The 17060-nt window shown below is 35.5% G+C and overlaps 1 protein-coding gene across 1 annotated transcript in view; it reads left to right on the top strand.

Moving 5' to 3' along the window:
* Positions 1–5495: 5495 nt before the first annotated feature.
* The window catches only part of LOC107705183 (pleckstrin homology-like domain family B member 2), a 48455-nt gene continuing 36890 nt past the window's right edge, over positions 5496–17060 (top strand). Inside the window, exons 1-4 of the mRNA XM_016508363.1 lie at positions 5496–5786; positions 14103–14171; positions 14242–14365; positions 16189–16371. Coding sequence (XP_016363849.1) covers positions 5763–5786; positions 14103–14171; positions 14242–14365; positions 16189–16371 — 400 coding nt within the window. The 5' untranslated portion in view covers positions 5496–5762. The remainder of the gene's footprint in view (positions 5787–14102; positions 14172–14241; positions 14366–16188; positions 16372–17060) is intronic.

Below are 17060 nucleotides of genomic sequence, written 5' to 3'. Positions count from 1 at the left end.
TTTATTAATTAGTTTTTGTTTTTTATATTTATTTATATTTATTATTTATTTATAGTTTAATATTTATATATTTATTTTGGTTTTAGTTTTAGCCTTAGAACATTTCTAATTTTGTCTAATATTTATATTTGTTTTATTTTTTAATGTAATATTTTTTTTTTTTATTTCAGTTTTATTTATATTACAGAAAACTATTTTAATAGTTTTAGTTAACAGTAACAACACTGCATGACACAAACATGAAAGGCTTTGAGAGATTTACCTCCCTTTAAATGAAGTACTTAAATTTCTTAAAAAAAAAACAGAATCAAGTGTAATCAAATATTTTTTTTCTCTAAATCTCAGCTTACTTTATTGCTCTTCAGTATTTAAAAAAAAAATGTTCTTACCAGTATTCACAGAAACAATGCGAGTGTCTGAACATCAAGGGCCCTTCAGAGCGCAAGATCTTCCACACCTGCAATTCCCTGTGACCATGTCCACATTCCAGTGAGTGTTTTCTGTGGTCTCTGGGATGGGAAAGCCATCAGATAATGATCAGGAGCATGTGAACGAGTCCACACAGAGCATTTGAATCCAATAAAGAAACAATTACGTGCTCAAAGCATGAAGGTATTTAGGAAGAGAGAAAGAAAATAGAGACAGATCTAATCAGCACAGCTGCTCTCTTTCTCTTTGGCTTTAAAATCACAGTTTTTGTTCACCGCCGTTATCGTAAAGGGAATGTTTCCCCTTCAGTTTTTCAGTTTGGATATTGATCGTGAATTTCAAATGAAAAATGCAGCCAAATTTTGAATCAGAAGACATCGTAGGGTCCAAAAGTATACTGCAAACGCTCTATGCATTTGCATTTTTCTCATTTATTTTTTTATTTCATTATAAATTATAAGCATAGCAATGTGAGTGAAAAGTTACATTGAAAGTCTCTGAAACCCATACATTTCTGAAAAATCTGATGATCATGTTCTCCAGCTTGATTTGAGATAATCTAATGAGCTTCAACAGAAGCAAGAACATCTGACTGTCTGTACAAAGGAGTCACATGCATGATGTCATACATTTGCTAATTTGATTGGTGACCTAGAAATAATGCAAAATATTAAATCATTCTTATTAATTTTTCATAATCATGTTACTGTGTTTTAAAGGTTCCAAAATCCTGAAAATCCTGCCCATGTGTAACCCTTGTGCAGTGCTTTATTTGGTGTTCTGGTCAAAAACGATTGCTTGTAAATCTCTCATTATGCTATATTATCACCAAATCTTGGATTCAATCTTTTAGTCAACTTGTTTTCTTTCAAATTGTACAGGATTTATATTTCTTTTTGGAATGGGTTGATCACAGGCCTCATTGATCTGAGCGTATGCACCTCAGTTTAGGAGTGAAAAAAGCATTATTTGTGGATAATTTTGGCTCAGAAGGTGCGTCAGTTCAGATCAATGAGGCCTATGATCAATCAGTTCCAAAAATTAGTGGAATTTTAGTGGTCAGACGTTTGGACTTTATATCAGTGATTTGACATGTAACACCAAGCCTTAAAAAACATCTTGCCAAATTTTTGAGAAGCTCAAGACATAGAGACCTGGCCAGCTGCATTTTGAAACTATCACATTCTTTGTTCTTTCCATGAAAGTGTGCACCAGTGGTCTTTATAAGACCTTAACAAACAAAATTCCTTCTCTCCATCCTTTCTTTCACACTCCCGCCTCTCCTTTTGTTCACTCCCACTATTTATTTCATTCCAGGTCCTGAAAGAATGTCAGGGGTTGTGTTTTTTTTTAATGTCGGCAGCAATGCTACTTATATAAAGGGACACTAACTGCAGTGTAATTATACGCCGCTGTGGCCTTGTGGGTACAGTGGACTTCCATGGACTTCTTCCAGTGTTTTTTGTAACTGGCTTAACGCTCGTAGCTTCTGTCTCTTTGTTTGAGGGTTCTGCTGGGTTCCCCTGGTCTCCAGGGTGAAGGGAGGCTGTATGGGGAACACAGGCCATCTGTGAACTGACCAAAGTTCATCCAGCTCTCCATTCCCTCTGTTTTTCCAGCTCATTTAGGAACTATAAAAAGTAATGACGCATTTTGATGGCATTTTAGGCAAACATACATGCACAGCGCAGGTGATCCCAAGCTCTTTTTTTTTTTTTTTTAGAAATAACAGCATCAGTTACACTATTGAATTATTTATTTGGTAAATGGCATTCGTCTTGTTTCGGAGATAAAGAAAACTGGAGGAGCGTGCGCTGGGGCATCCTGTTTACCAAAAGATTTCAGCCACACTTGACCTCAAATCACAAACTGGATGTTGGGTGTGAACGGCGGTGGATGTGAATTTATGACACACGTTGTAGACTGTGTATGTTAAATAAACAAATGTTTCACTGTGTATATTTTTAGTTGACAGCTTAATCAGTGAGAGGAGGAAATTCTCTTTTTGGTATTTGATATATTCAAAAATCAAAATTCAAGAATTGGCCAAGTAAACTTGCAAAAAAAGTTAGTGTTTTTTTTAAAGAAAACAAGCAGTTAGTAAATGAATAGAGTGCAAGTCTAAAAGGGGCAAGTTTTTTTTAAAGAATAGAATTAGAATAGAGAGTGCTAGAGATAGAGGGTCAAATAAAGATGGAAGAATTGCATTATACATTCATATTATACAAACTATTAAACAATAATATACTCACAATTCCCTTGATGCAGAATAAAGATGAAGGTGAGGAACGACACTGCAAGAGACTAAAAGAAATAAATAAGGAATAAGTGATAAATTAATGCATGCTTTGCTCACAGCAAAGCAGAAAATATGACATAAGCCATAAAAATGACACATAACAAATAAACCTAGAAATATATAATTAATTAATTAAATAAATATATATATATATATATATACACACGTTTTATGTACTTCTAGGCTATACCTATGTTAATGTCAACATTTTGATCAAATAAAGTGAAGATGAAATATTGTGTAACATTCTATCAATATTTCTGGTTAATTTCAAACTGTTGCTTTTAAAAACTAAAGGCGGGTGAATGTTTTGACCCATGTATGTCACAAGAACCAGTGAGCTGTCAATGCTGGCTGAACTGCACGCGCGGCTAGCTCCAGTGCGCATGCGCACTTCAGCGCACGGTCTAGTTCCAGCTGTTGCGCATTCCACTGCATTTTTCTCATTTATTTTTTTATTTCATTATAAATTATAAGCATAGCAATGTGAGTGAAAAGTTACATTGAAAGTCTCTGAAACCCATACATTTCTGAAAAATCTGATGATCATGTTCTCCAGCTTGATTTGAGATAATCTAATGAGCTTCAACAGAAGCAAGAACATCTGACTGTCTGTACAAAGGAGTCACATGCATGATGTCATACATTTGCTAATTTGATTGGTGACCTAGAAATAATGCAAAATATTAAATCATTCTTATTAATTTTTCATAATCATGTTACTGTGTTTTAAAGGTTCCAAAATCCTGAAAATCCTGCCCATGTGTAACCCTTGTGCAGTGCTTTATTTGGTGTTCTGGTCAAAAACGATTGCTTGTAAATCTCTCATTATGCTATATTATCACCAAATCTTGGATTCAATCTTTTAGTCAACTTGTTTTCTTTCAAATTGTACAGGATTTATATTTCTTTTTGGAATGGGTTGATCACAGGCCTCATTGATCTGAGCGTATGCACCTCAGTTTAGGAGTGAAAAAAGCATTATTTGTGGATAATTTTGGCTCAGAAGGTGCGTCAGTTCAGATCAATGAGGCCTATGATCAATCAGTTCCAAAAATTAGTGGAATTTTAGTGGTCAGACGTTTGGACTTTATATCAGTGATTTGACATGTAACACCAAGCCTTAAAAAACATCTTGCCAAATTTTTGAGAAGCTCAAGACATAGAGACCTGGCCAGCTGCATTTTGAAACTATCACATTCTTTGTTCTTTCCATGAAAGTGTGCACCAGTGGTCTTTATAAGACCTTAACAAACAAAATTCCTTCTCTCCATCCTTTCTTTCACACTCCCGCCTCTCCTTTTGTTCACTCCCACTATTTATTTCATTCCAGGTCCTGAAAGAATGTCAGGGGTTGTGTTTTTTTTTAATGTCGGCAGCAATGCTACTTATATAAAGGGACACTAACTGCAGTGTAATTATACGCCGCTGTGGCCTTGTGGGTACAGTGGACTTCCATGGACTTCTTCCAGTGTTTTTTGTAACTGGCTTAACGCTCGTAGCTTCTGTCTCTTTGTTTGAGGGTTCTGCTGGGTTCCCCTGGTCTCCAGGGTGAAGGGAGGCTGTATGGGGAACACAGGCCATCTGTGAACTGACCAAAGTTCATCCAGCTCTCCATTCCCTCTGTTTTTCCAGCTCATTTAGGAACTATAAAAAGTAATGACGCATTTTGATGGCATTTTAGGCAAACATACATGCACAGCGCAGGTGATCCCAAGCTCTTTTTTTTTTTTTTTTAGAAATAACAGCATCAGTTACACTATTGAATTATTTATTTGGTAAATGGCATTCGTCTTGTTTCGGAGATAAAGAAAACTGGAGGAGCGTGCGCTGGGGCATCCTGTTTACCAAAAGATTTCAGCCACACTTGACCTCAAATCACAAACTGGATGTTGGGTGTGAACGGCGGTGGATGTGAATTTATGACACACGTTGTAGACTGTGTATGTTAAATAAACAAATGTTTCACTGTGTATATTTTTAGTTGACAGCTTAATCAGTGAGAGGAGGAAATTCTCTTTTTGGTATTTGATATATTCAAAAATCAAAATTCAAGAATTGGCCAAGTAAACTTGCAAAAAAAGTTAGTGTTTTTTTTAAAGAAAACAAGCAGTTAGTAAATGAATAGAGTGCAAGTCTAAAAGGGGCAAGTTTTTTTTAAAGAATAGAATTAGAATAGAGAGTGCTAGAGATAGAGGGTCAAATAAAGATGGAAGAATTGCATTATACATTCATATTATACAAACTATTAAACAATAATATACTCACAATTCCCTTGATGCAGAATAAAGATGAAGGTGAGGAACGACACTGCAAGAGACTAAAAGAAATAAATAAGGAATAAGTGATAAATTAATGCATGCTTTGCTCACAGCAAAGCAGAAAATATGACATAAGCCATAAAAATGACACATAACAAATAAACCTAGAAATATATAATTAATTAATTAAATAAATATATATATATATATATATACACACGTTTTATGTACTTCTAGGCTATACCTATGTTAATGTCAACATTTTGATCAAATAAAGTGAAGATGAAATATTGTGTAACATTCTATCAATATTTCTGGTTAATTTCAAACTGTTGCTTTTAAAAACTAAAGGCGGGTGAATGTTTTGACCCATGTATGTCACAAGAACCAGTGAGCTGTCAATGCTGGCTGAACTGCACGCGCGGCTAGCTCCAGTGCGCATGCGCACTTCAGCGCACGGTCTAGTTCCAGCTGTTGCGCATTCCACAGCACAGCGGAGTCGCCGCTGGCCAAGAGCGACAGGACAGCGCATTGAAGTCACCAAAGAGCCACGGGACTTGCTTAATTTCTTTGAAAAATAATTATTTGTAACAGAGTCCTTGTTTTCAGTTTTATCAATAACGTTCGGCGGAGCTTTTGAAGTTTACAACGAAAGGGAAATATTGAATAGGCTTGATCTTCTTTTCTTTCTGTCGTTTGGAAGCACGCAGGATATTTGCGGAAGAGCGCTATACGCACCTTCAGTATAAGTGTCTTTGGAGCTGCCATTCAAGATGACAGACATCGTTTCAGCAATGGTGAGACTTTTTCCCGTTTTACACAAAATAGTCCTTAAAATAAAACTTAGGCTATTTAGTAGAAAGCTGTTCTTTTAGTAACTCGAAATAAGCGCACGGTGTCTCTGACTATATACAAACTGGGTAAATCTTTAATTAGGGATATTTAGTTAAAATATTGGAAGATCAATATCTTTCAATCTATATGATTTATATGGTAATATATTTCTACACATACGGCATATGGGATAGTGTGGGTTTTTAATATTCCATGTGATGATAGTGACATGTGATGATAATGACATTTTCATCAAGCTGGACTCACTAACACAAAACTTATAAAACTTATAAAAACAAGTATTAGATTTCTCAATTAAAAATCACAAATGCTGATTAGTTTGGTTATGACACCTGAAATTCCTCTTTTTCTATCATAATGTTAAAACTTTCAGTCTTCTCAAAGAAAAACTAAACAAATGATTCATGTAAATACAAAATGAACTGAAATCATGTTCTTTTTAAAAGTGTCCCTAATTGTTAGCTTATGTCTAATGTTTTGTAAGTTAAATACTGATAAATATGATTGATAAGGTTTATTTTGGCTGCAGTATTTATTTAACTTAATCTATGATCGACTCTTGGCACAAGTCATGGCATGGGTCTAGATGTGTTTTGTCTGTTGAATTCATCATTGGCACTGAATCATGACTCTGAACTGAGAGATAGGCATCATACAGTTAACATCAAACACCAGAGACAATGAAATAGCCCATTTTTAAAACAATCTGAAAGCAAACAGGTAAGGAACTAGTGTTGTGAGGTACCTGATTGAACAAAGAATAATCAAACTGAACCAAACAAACGATTTGAGGTTCATATTGTGTTTTTTTGTGCATTGTTTTTGTTTTATTTGACTTAAACGACCCATCTGTGCACAAACAACAGCATTAGAACCCTCAAACCAGATGTTTTGGTTGTAAAGTAACAGTCTATGACACTCAGAGCACAATTGTTATAGTTACATGCATAAGAGCAGCAATTATTTCATGAGTCAGTGTGAGGGGATGAAAAGAAATAAACATGTTGTGGACAGACACAGAGAGGGATGCTAGATGCTATAAGTGAAAAACATGCTATAGTTGTGAAAAGAGTGGACATGCCACTCAACACACAATTGGTTTTAGGTGTGTTAAGCTGACGGTTGTTGATGGTTCAGATGTTACAAAGACAGTAATCACTTGTGCTGAGTGACGATTCTGGCAATCAGTATAACCATGGCAGCAAGAAAAAAAACATCTGCATGAGGTTTGTTTGTATTCAAAAACACCTCAAAGTTAGTTGATTTACTGTGGACCAAACATACACTCTTGGTTCCATATGGGGGTTTTCACAGTGATGCCATATAAGAACCATTGTGAGTTCTCCAAAGAGTACGCAGTTTTGAAAAGAATTCTTTGTGTTCTTAGTGTGAAGAACATTTTAAAAATCTAAGAACCTTTTGTGGAATGGAAATGTTCCATGAATGTTAAAGAGTCTACATGGAACTATGGATGCCAATAAAGAACATTTTTAACCATCTGGTGACATTTTATGTTCTGAATTTGTACAATTTTTTACTTCATCTCAATGGTATGAAACTTTTGGTATGACTTTTGTGGCACTTGCTATATGTACACAAATCAGATGATTAGAAAAGTCTAAATTGTCTTACACTGAAGTAGTCTTTGATAATGTCTAAATATATATCCAAATGCAAAACGTAATAAAAGTAATTATGTCTGGAAAAAATATATTCCTAAAATTTGTAGTATTTTATAGAATTAAATGTTGCTTGCAATCAGTATAACCATGGCAGCAAGAAAAAAAACATCTGCATGAGGTTTGTTTGTATTCAAAAACACCTCAAAGTTAGTTGATTTACTGTGGACCAAACATACACTCTTGGTTCCATATGGGGGTTTTCACAGTGATGCCATATAAGAACCATTGTGAGTTCTCCAAAGAGTACGCAGTTTTGAAAAGAATTCTTTGTGTTCTTAGTGTGAAGAACATTTTAAAAATCTAAGAACCTTTTGTGGAATGGAAATGTTCCATGAATGTTAAAGAGTCTACATGGAACTATGGATGCCAATAAAGAACATTTTTAACCATCTGGTGACATTTTATGTTCTGAATTTGTACAATTTTTTACTTCATCTCAATGGTATGAAACTTTTGGTATGACTTTTGTGGCACTTGCTATATGTACACAAATCAGATGATTAGAAAAGTCTAAATTGTCTTACACTGAAGTAGTCTTTGATAATGTCTAAATATATATCCAAATGCAAAACGTAATAAAAGTAATTATGTCTGGAAAAAATATATTCCTAAAATTTGTAGTATTTTATAGAATTAAATGTTTCTTAATTAAAATACAAAATATATACAATTAAATATTATTGAAAGAAATATAGTACATTACTTTCATCTTTAAACACAAATTTCTATATAAAATTTCATATATAAAATGATATTATGTACTGTTAATAATTAAACAAGTGGTTTTAGTGTAGTGAGTGTTAATGTCAACATTTTGTTAAAACATTAACTTGTACAATGTAGAAAATTCAACAAGTTTTCAAATAGACTGACTGTTTAAATTGGCTTTATGTGTAAAAGAAATTAAAAGAGCTTTAGAGGAATACTGATAGAATAATATTACGCAAGGTTTTGCAGCCTAATGTGGATTTCCTTACGTTCTTATTCCTGTAGCCAGATGCAGCTGTAACAACATTCCACACTCTTTCATTTGTTAACTTTGGAATTTGAGGCTAATGATTTAAAAGGTCTTAATATATTTTTACAGACAATTTTTGAAATCTTGCATTAGACCAATTATTTATTCAGTTCCTCACGTCTTTTTATTGAAAAGCAATTTATATCTGCAAGTCACATTCGCCCTACCTCTACAAAATCTTCCAAATTGCTGTCGCAATTGTGGTCTTTATAGTTAACTGTTGTTATTTTTAAACATAACAACATTAATATCACCCTCCTAATGCAACATAATGATTTTCAGTGGCCTGATAGTCAGTGAAAGACTAGAAGGGGAGGAAACTCAGAACAGAGAGGGGTTTTTCTACCTAAAAGATCTCGCATCATTAAGTGCGTCCAGGGGAAAGGAAACTCAGAACAGAGAGGGGTTTGTCTACCTAAAAGATCTCGCATCATTAAGTGTGTCCAGGGGAAGCAAGGGGGCTGCTTCAACCCTTCGTAAATGAGCTGCATGCCATGAAGGGAATCCCATATTAAGCTGAGGTCCAGGCACAATGAGATCATTGTCACATGTGACAGACTGGACTAAATAAGCAGCGCTGCTTCGCCACCTTTGAGAGATCAGATGGGTTTTCTATGCTGATATTGTTAAAGAGGCGAGTGCGTGACCTTTAATCAAAAGATGATGACCCCTAATAAAAGGCAAACATGTCAAAGTATCTCTTTAACATGGCACTATAATTTCAGAGCCAACACAAAGCCTGCATTCATGACATTTCTTGTATCTAAGGCTATGTATGAATATCCCTTCATTTATTCTATGTTAGAGATCGTTGCAAATCTGAAAGCTTCATTTCGACATGGACATCACTGAAAATAATTATAACAATCAGTTTAGTGAGTCAGATGTTGATTCAGTAGCCGCTCAACGAGGGACTGTCAGACTGAATCCTATTAAAGCGGTTAGTTGCTTTTTGAATTATTAAAAGAATCAGCTCACAAGAGTAATTAATTCAGGAATCAGACTATACTGGTTGTGCTGCATGTTTTTCACTCAATAAAAAGAACCAGCTCAAGAGAGTAATTTGTTCATGAATCAGGATACACTTTTTGCGATGTGCATTTCTGATTCACTAAAAAGGGTCATTCGGACTACACAGGTTGCACTGTACAATTGTAGTTCACTTATTCAGTAAATAGAACCATTATTTCAGGAATCAGACTACACTTACAATTTTGATTCATTTAAAAGAACAGGCTCGTAAGGTGAATCAGACTACACTGGACACGATGTACAATTTAGAGTCACTAAAAATGACTTGCTCACAAGAGTCATTTTTCCAGGAATCAGACTACATTGGTTGCACTGTATAATTTTGATTCACTTAAAAGAACAGGCTGATAAGGGTCATTTGTTCATGAATCAGACTATGTTGCTGCATGTTGTTGATTCACTAAAAAGAACTGGTTCATAAGAGTTACTTGTTTAGTGAATCGAGCTGGCTCACATTGTATTTTGTTTTTGCATTTAGTCTGTGAAGACATCATATCACTACTGATTTATTTTGCTGTGGCGCTAAATATTGCTGTACTATTCCAGCAGTATGTATGCACTGCATGCAATACATTTGCCAAAATGTACCATATACAACAGAGCTCACCTGTGATGAGGTCATGTGACAACAATGTAGCATGCTAATATTTGAAATTTGGATTGTACTATAATGCCTACAATGAATAAATAATATCAGAGCCCTTAAAATAAAGGTTCCAAAAAGGGATTCTCACAGAAGAACCATAGAAGATCAATTTATATATGGTTCTTTTAAGAACTATTCACCCCAAAGGACCTTTCAGTGAATAAAGATTTCATGAATGTTAAAGGTTCTCTATGGGACCATAGTTGACAATAAAGAATTGTATTTTTAAGGGTGGCAGTACACAGTAAATAGTAAGCTAGTATTCCATTCCAAACACAGCGCATATGAAAGAGGAACCCAACCATCACAACCAAGATCAGCCTACGCCAAACGCATTTGGAAATGACCTGGAAAGCGACCGTGTTTCTACCAGTGTTCTTGTTAGATCTGATGAGGGAAAGGAATGAAAACAGGGGGAGGTTGACAGACCGTTTCCCTTTTTAAATCTCCCACCCGTCTGCCGAAATGCTAACCTTGTGTGTGGCTGTCACCACCCGTCCTGCAACTCTGGGTGAGACTTGAATGTGTGATCCTTCTTTGATCATCCATGTGCATTACAGCACATGAGTCGATGGAGTTGTCAGGAATGTTCTCCCACATCATGTCTTGCATAAATCACAAGGACTCAAAAAGCCCTTTGTGTCAAATTCTGGCTTTGCCTGCTTCTTCTGTTTCTTCATCATAGATCTAAAGTCTCAATGTCCTTGTAACACTCCTGTCTTTCTCTCCGAGTCTGTCTCCACAGTCTTATCTTTCATCCTGTCTCAGTGGCTCATAAAATAAATGTTGTTTTCAAATTAACACTCTCCCCCTCTTCCTTCCCCCATTTGATTTCTTTCCTGCATGTAAATGACCCTCCGCAGTCTTTATGAACAGTCTGGCTTCTTTGTTTTCTGTAGATGTCTGAACATGCCTGAACATTGCAGCTTCCACCTGAATAAAGAGGTCTTGATGACTAAAGCCATAGTCAGGGTCATCTAACAAAGATCAGCCAGTGTTTAAACAGCAAACCTGCCCTTATCGCCCCACAGTTGCCCACATCTATAATCCCAAGAGCTGATTGGATGGAGAGGTGCTAGAGAGGAATGTAGATGGTATTTTGATCCTGGGGTGACATACCAAAGTAGCTCTCAGAAGCAAAACACTGGGACATTCCTGCAGGGACACGCTTGTCTACCTGTCAGGAAAGAGGGCAAAGAAAGTTGAGGAAGGGGTTTATGGTTCATGTGCAATTGTTGTTGAGCTGTAAAGTAGGTCATGTTATTGTCAAGTGCCCTCTTGGGATGTGGCCAGACATGAACTTAGGGTCTTAAATATCTAAAAGGACTTAAAGAACTTAAAGTTGAACTTTTTTTACATAAGTAAATTATCCTCAGTTTGAATTTAATGCAGTGCTGTTTAATTTCTGTTCACTTTAAATCAAGTGAGTTTACCTTATCTAAATACACTATAATTAAAAAGTTTGGGGTTAGTAATTAAAAAAAAAAAAAAAATTATTACTTTTATTAAACAAGGTTGCATTCAATTGATCGAAAGTGACAAAAATACATATTTATAACGTTACAAAATATTCTATTTCAAATAAATTGTTTTATTAAATTGTTTTTAATTATTTTAAATTGTAATAATATTATAATATTTATATAATACCTATTTTTGATTAAATAATTGCAGCCTTGGTAAGCAAAATATGCTTCGTTCAAAAGCATTAAAAAAAAACTTAGCTCAAACTTTTTAAAAATGGTGCACTTAAGCAGGCCTAAAAAGTTGTACATATTTCCCATTCCTTGTGTGTTTGTTTAGTAAATGTTTTATCACATATATTAGGGCAGTGCTAAATAAAATAAATAAATAAAATAAAATAAAACGTTTTTATGATCACTTTTAAATATAAAACTTACAGATTCCGAGTGTATAAACGTACAAGCATAACTGCACTGCTAACATGTTACTATCATGGCAAACAGTAGTATAGAATCATGGTTGTAGGTGCACTCTGATTGGACCCTGGCGTGTGGATTGGAAATGAGGGTGTTTGAACAGCAGTGACCTCATTCAGGAAGTCAGTTTTGTATCTGAGGAAACGGGAACAGCGTGAGGCGGTAATGGTCAGATGGCACATGCAATTCCTGCTTTCAGGTCTGGAGAACCCAAAAAAAGTATGTGGACACTCAAGAAACACAACACAAAAAGGTCCTAAATTGAGTCAAACTGACTTCACTAAAAATCATATTGGAACTAGTTCTGCAGTCCAACAGCATTTAGCATTTGTAACCACATGGTTTGATATTTTGGGTTTCTAATGGAATGAAATTATTAGAGTTTAACTCTAGAGTCTTAAGTGTCCAAATACTTTTCGCTACATCTCTCTCTATGTATATGTATGAATCTGAGCAGGGTCAGCAGAAATGTACATAAGCCCCTCTCTATGGTAACTGCAAATCTGGGATGGCAGGACCAAAGCAAAGGCCATTTCTCACCATATCTCCATTGGCATGGTATACCAAACACTCCCAGTGACTTGTGGGAAATAATAGGCATGGAACATTCCTGCCTTTTCCTCCCACATTCCTGTTTTTTGCTCCTTTGGGATTGTTTTCACAAACATTCCAACCTATGTTACGTGTGGCTGCTGGATTAGATTGTGAGTATGTTCGCTCTGATGTTTATGGCCTTCAGGGGCTTGATTGTGAGTGTCTTTGCTGTACCTATCTTGTTACTGGAGTGCCATTAAACATAATAGCTTTTTTCTTATCTGTATTCACTCAATGGTGTTCAAGCTAGAACTGATAGATAACCAGCAATTGTTTGCTAATGTTGGCTTTACATGATCTAAACCATCATGTTGGAGTAAATAAAGTATAATTTTCTAAACATCATACAGACATAGTGGAAGGACAATTGATTAGAACTTATTAGGGTTATTTTAAGGGGTTAGTTAACCCTAAAATTGCATTCTTGTCTTTATTTACTTTACCTTCTTCTAAAGTATTAATTCTGGAACACAAAAGAAGGAATTCAATGTTCTTTCTGCTCTTTTCCATACAATGAATGCTGAAGATTGACAGGCACTGTTTGTCTCTAAAAAAAAAAAAAAAAAGCACAATATAAAATAGAATTTAAGTACTCATGCACTGTATTGCAGGTGTTATGAATCCACAAATGTATCTCATTATTTACAAAAAAATATTAAAGGCATTTATAATGTTACAAAAGATTTCCACTTCAAATAAATTGTTGTTAAAGAATCCTGAAAAAATGTAGCACAGTTTCCACAAAAATATTTAGCAGAACATCAAATTTAAACTGATAATATTATGAAATGTTTTGAGTGCCAAATCAGCATATTAGAATGATTCTGAAGGATCATGTGATACTGAATACTAGAGTAATGGCTGCTAAAAAATCATATTTGCCATCAGAGAAATAAATTACATTTTAAAATATATTGAAATAGAAAACTTTAAATTTAAATGGAAATAATATTTCACAATTTTACTGCTTTTACTGTATTTTTGATCAAATAAATGCAGCCTTGGTGAGCGTAAGAGACTTCTTTCAAAAACGTTACAAAATCTTACCAGCTAAATTTGTATTTGTGCAATAATGTGTTTTTTGAACCTTAAACCGCATAAACACATTTCATTACACGAAATACACAAAATAATGTTCTTTTTAGCAGCATCATATGACCCCTTTAAGAAACGGTGAAAATAAGTGAATAAAAATGTTAGAATAATTTTAAGTATAAGTTAAATATTTCGGTTAAGTACACGTCATATTTTCTGAGAAGTTAAGTCTGTAAAGCCCTTTGATGATTATACAACAAGTATGTATATGTTTAAACATATCAGCTCTTTGTTCTTCTTGTGTGGTACAGGATACAGAGCCAAACTCCCCGGCGAGTGTCCTCGAACTAGAGTCAGATCAGAGACTCGGTTCTCCTAAGGTTAGTGGACCATTTGTTCTTCTGTTCTTTGAGGTAGGAACTATTAATGAGCTGTAATGCACTGTTTCAGAGTCCACCACTGGACCTGATTGACACAGGAAAAGGACTGAAGGTACAAACTGCGACCCCTCACCTGGTCAGCCTGGGCAGCGGAAGACTCAGTGTAGCCATAACTCTACTACCTCTAAAGGAGGGTATGTGCTTTTTTTTCTCTCTGTTTGAGTCTGTCTATCTATCTCCCGATCTCCCTCCCTCACACACAAACCCAAATAACCATGAACAATAGCCTGCAAAGAATAGATCTGTAAATAAGCCCCTCTATCTATGTGTGCCTTCATGAAACAGTGGATGCATGTGGCTTTTATTGTTAGTGCACTTAGGTTATCATAGAGGAAGAGGGTGGAAGGATGGCATGTAAAGCCGGAACCCGGTGCATCTTATTTAATCTTTACCTTAAAGAAGCAATAAGAAGGGTCCACCTGTGTCTGATTACACACAGGTGTCAGACTTGTTCTGATGACACCACGTCTGTGCATATGGCCCTTGCTCATTCCTCGCCCCTCTTATCACAGTCACCATGGTAAACGCTGGAATGCAATCTGAGAATGGTGCAGGAAATGAAGTGTGCAACCTATCAGAATAGAGACAGGACAAGGAGTCAAGCTGACTTCCTCCCAGTGGGACGGAGTAATAAAGTCACAAGTATTACAGTACCGCCATAGTACTGAACACACACAAAGACTGATTTAAACTTGCTATTTCAAGGCAGTCTAATTATGTTTTGATATAAAAAGAGCAAATATTTGACCATATTCGTTAGTAATAGACTGTGAAGTGATGAAGTAAAGCTGTAAGGGGGTGATTTGCGTCACTGGCTGAGTGTGTGATCTAGCAGAGGCCAGAGAAGAGTGGGAATGTAAAACAGAAACACACACACCATTCCTTGGAACAGTTACATCTCCATGCCAGCAACAAGTCTCCAAACTGTGACTAAAATTGGCAAAAATTAAGAAGGAGAAAAAAAACAATTAAAAAAACAATTTATGATAATTTAAATCATTTTGTCACTGGCGACAATCCTGATGACTTTGGATGCATTTTTGTCAAATGTCAAGAGCGCAAACAAGGGTTTCCTGCATTCAACAAACACACAAGCGTGAGCCGTAGAGTCCAATTCACGAAGAAATGACTCCTATGAACTGATTCTTTTGAATCAGTCATAAAAAAAAAAATCACAAAATTGTTTCAAACTCATAGGTTAAAATCATTCAGAAGCGTTTCTTCACAAGTAACAAATAGTTCACAAATGACTCCCTAACGGAGTCATTTTATAGTTATGTCTGATTCAAAATGATCTGTTGCTGTGATAGATTTGAGTTCATTTACTGACTGGTTGTTCATATGGCACCATGTAATTAAAATATATATTCACAACACAGTTTTATTGAAATTATTATGAAGAATTATTTAATTATTATTAGCAATTCATTAAAAAATTTATTGAAATAAATTATTAGTATTGGTTATTTTTTGTATAGTATATTGATGTGAACGTTTTTGTAAGACTGAGTACCATGAATACCATTTCAAACTAAATTTATACTAAATATACCCAAAATAAACCCTTCGAATATTTGTCCTTAATAATATTTAGTCTGGAGCCCTAGCCACGGTTTACCTTAACATTGCTTGTAAATCACCGACAACTTTAAAAGCCTACTTCAAGTGTACATTTTCATCAAAATTCAATTTAAAAAAGCCCCCAGGGGGTAAAAATGTAAAGCCTCAGAGTTGGTGAGAATTTTTTGGCACTGAATAAACCTTACGGCTGAACTAACAGCAGCACAATATGCAGGATTTATGGATGAACTGATTAAATATAGATAACCACACTGCAGACATATGTATTTACAGTCTTACATTTCTTGCAGTCAACATTAATTTAAATCAAACTCACAGCGGCACTGAAAGCTTGCACTTACACTACAGTTACAAATTGAATTGCTTTTTATTACAGGAATAACACGCATAGGCCGTGACGATGCCCCTGTACCTCAGGACATTGCTATTGAGGGTCCCGGCATTGAAGCAGAACACTGCAGGATTGAGAACAGAGGAGGGGTCATCACTCTTGACCCATGCGGGCACCTGTGTTCACTTGATGGAGTTCCTGTTACCAGGCCCACACAACTCATGCAAGGTAACCACAATATGAAAGTGAAAGTGAAGTGTGGCCAAGTATGGTGACCCATACTCTGAATTTGTGCTCTGAATTTAACCAATCCAAGTGCACACACAGTAGTAAACACAGGCCCGGTTTTACGGGGTGCTAGAGCACCCTCAAACGAAATCAAAAGCACCCTCAGTTAAAGCTGTATTAATGGGATTTTATTGAATATTTGGCAAACTATCCAGTGCGTTATGGTTTGCGCTCTGGAGATCGATTTCTATGTCAATGTTTTTTTTGCAGCGTTGAGCAATGTAGCCAATCACGGACAAATCTGTTGAATCCACTCACCGCTGAAATCACCGGAGTTTTTGTTCCGGTATTGTGTTCAGCACGAATCATCTCATTATAATAAATGTGTTGATGCGTTGTGCAGCGTAGAGAACTTTATTGATAATAACATATCTTTGTAACATATCTTTGTGAGATTGCGATGAACTGAGATGAGTGACAGCTTTTTAGCGATTATGTATATGTATATATATATATACAGGTGTCCGTTGTTATGGCGCAAAGAGTGCTCATAATCACTAAAAAGCTGTCACTCATCTTAGTTCATATATATATATATATATATATATATATATGAAAGTGAAAGTGAAAGTGACATGTGGCCAAGTATGGTGACCCATACTAGGAATTAGTGCTCTGCATTTAACCCA

This window comes from Sinocyclocheilus rhinocerous, unplaced genomic scaffold, assembly GCF_001515625.1.
Source record: "Sinocyclocheilus rhinocerous isolate Xijiao unplaced genomic scaffold, SAMN03320098_v1.1 scaffold594, whole genome shotgun sequence".
In the NCBI taxonomy this organism is placed as follows: Eukaryota; Metazoa; Chordata; class Actinopteri; order Cypriniformes; family Cyprinidae; genus Sinocyclocheilus; species Sinocyclocheilus rhinocerous.
The sequence above is the reverse complement of the archived record's forward strand: the minus strand, read 5'-3'. Positions and strand labels throughout refer to the sequence as shown.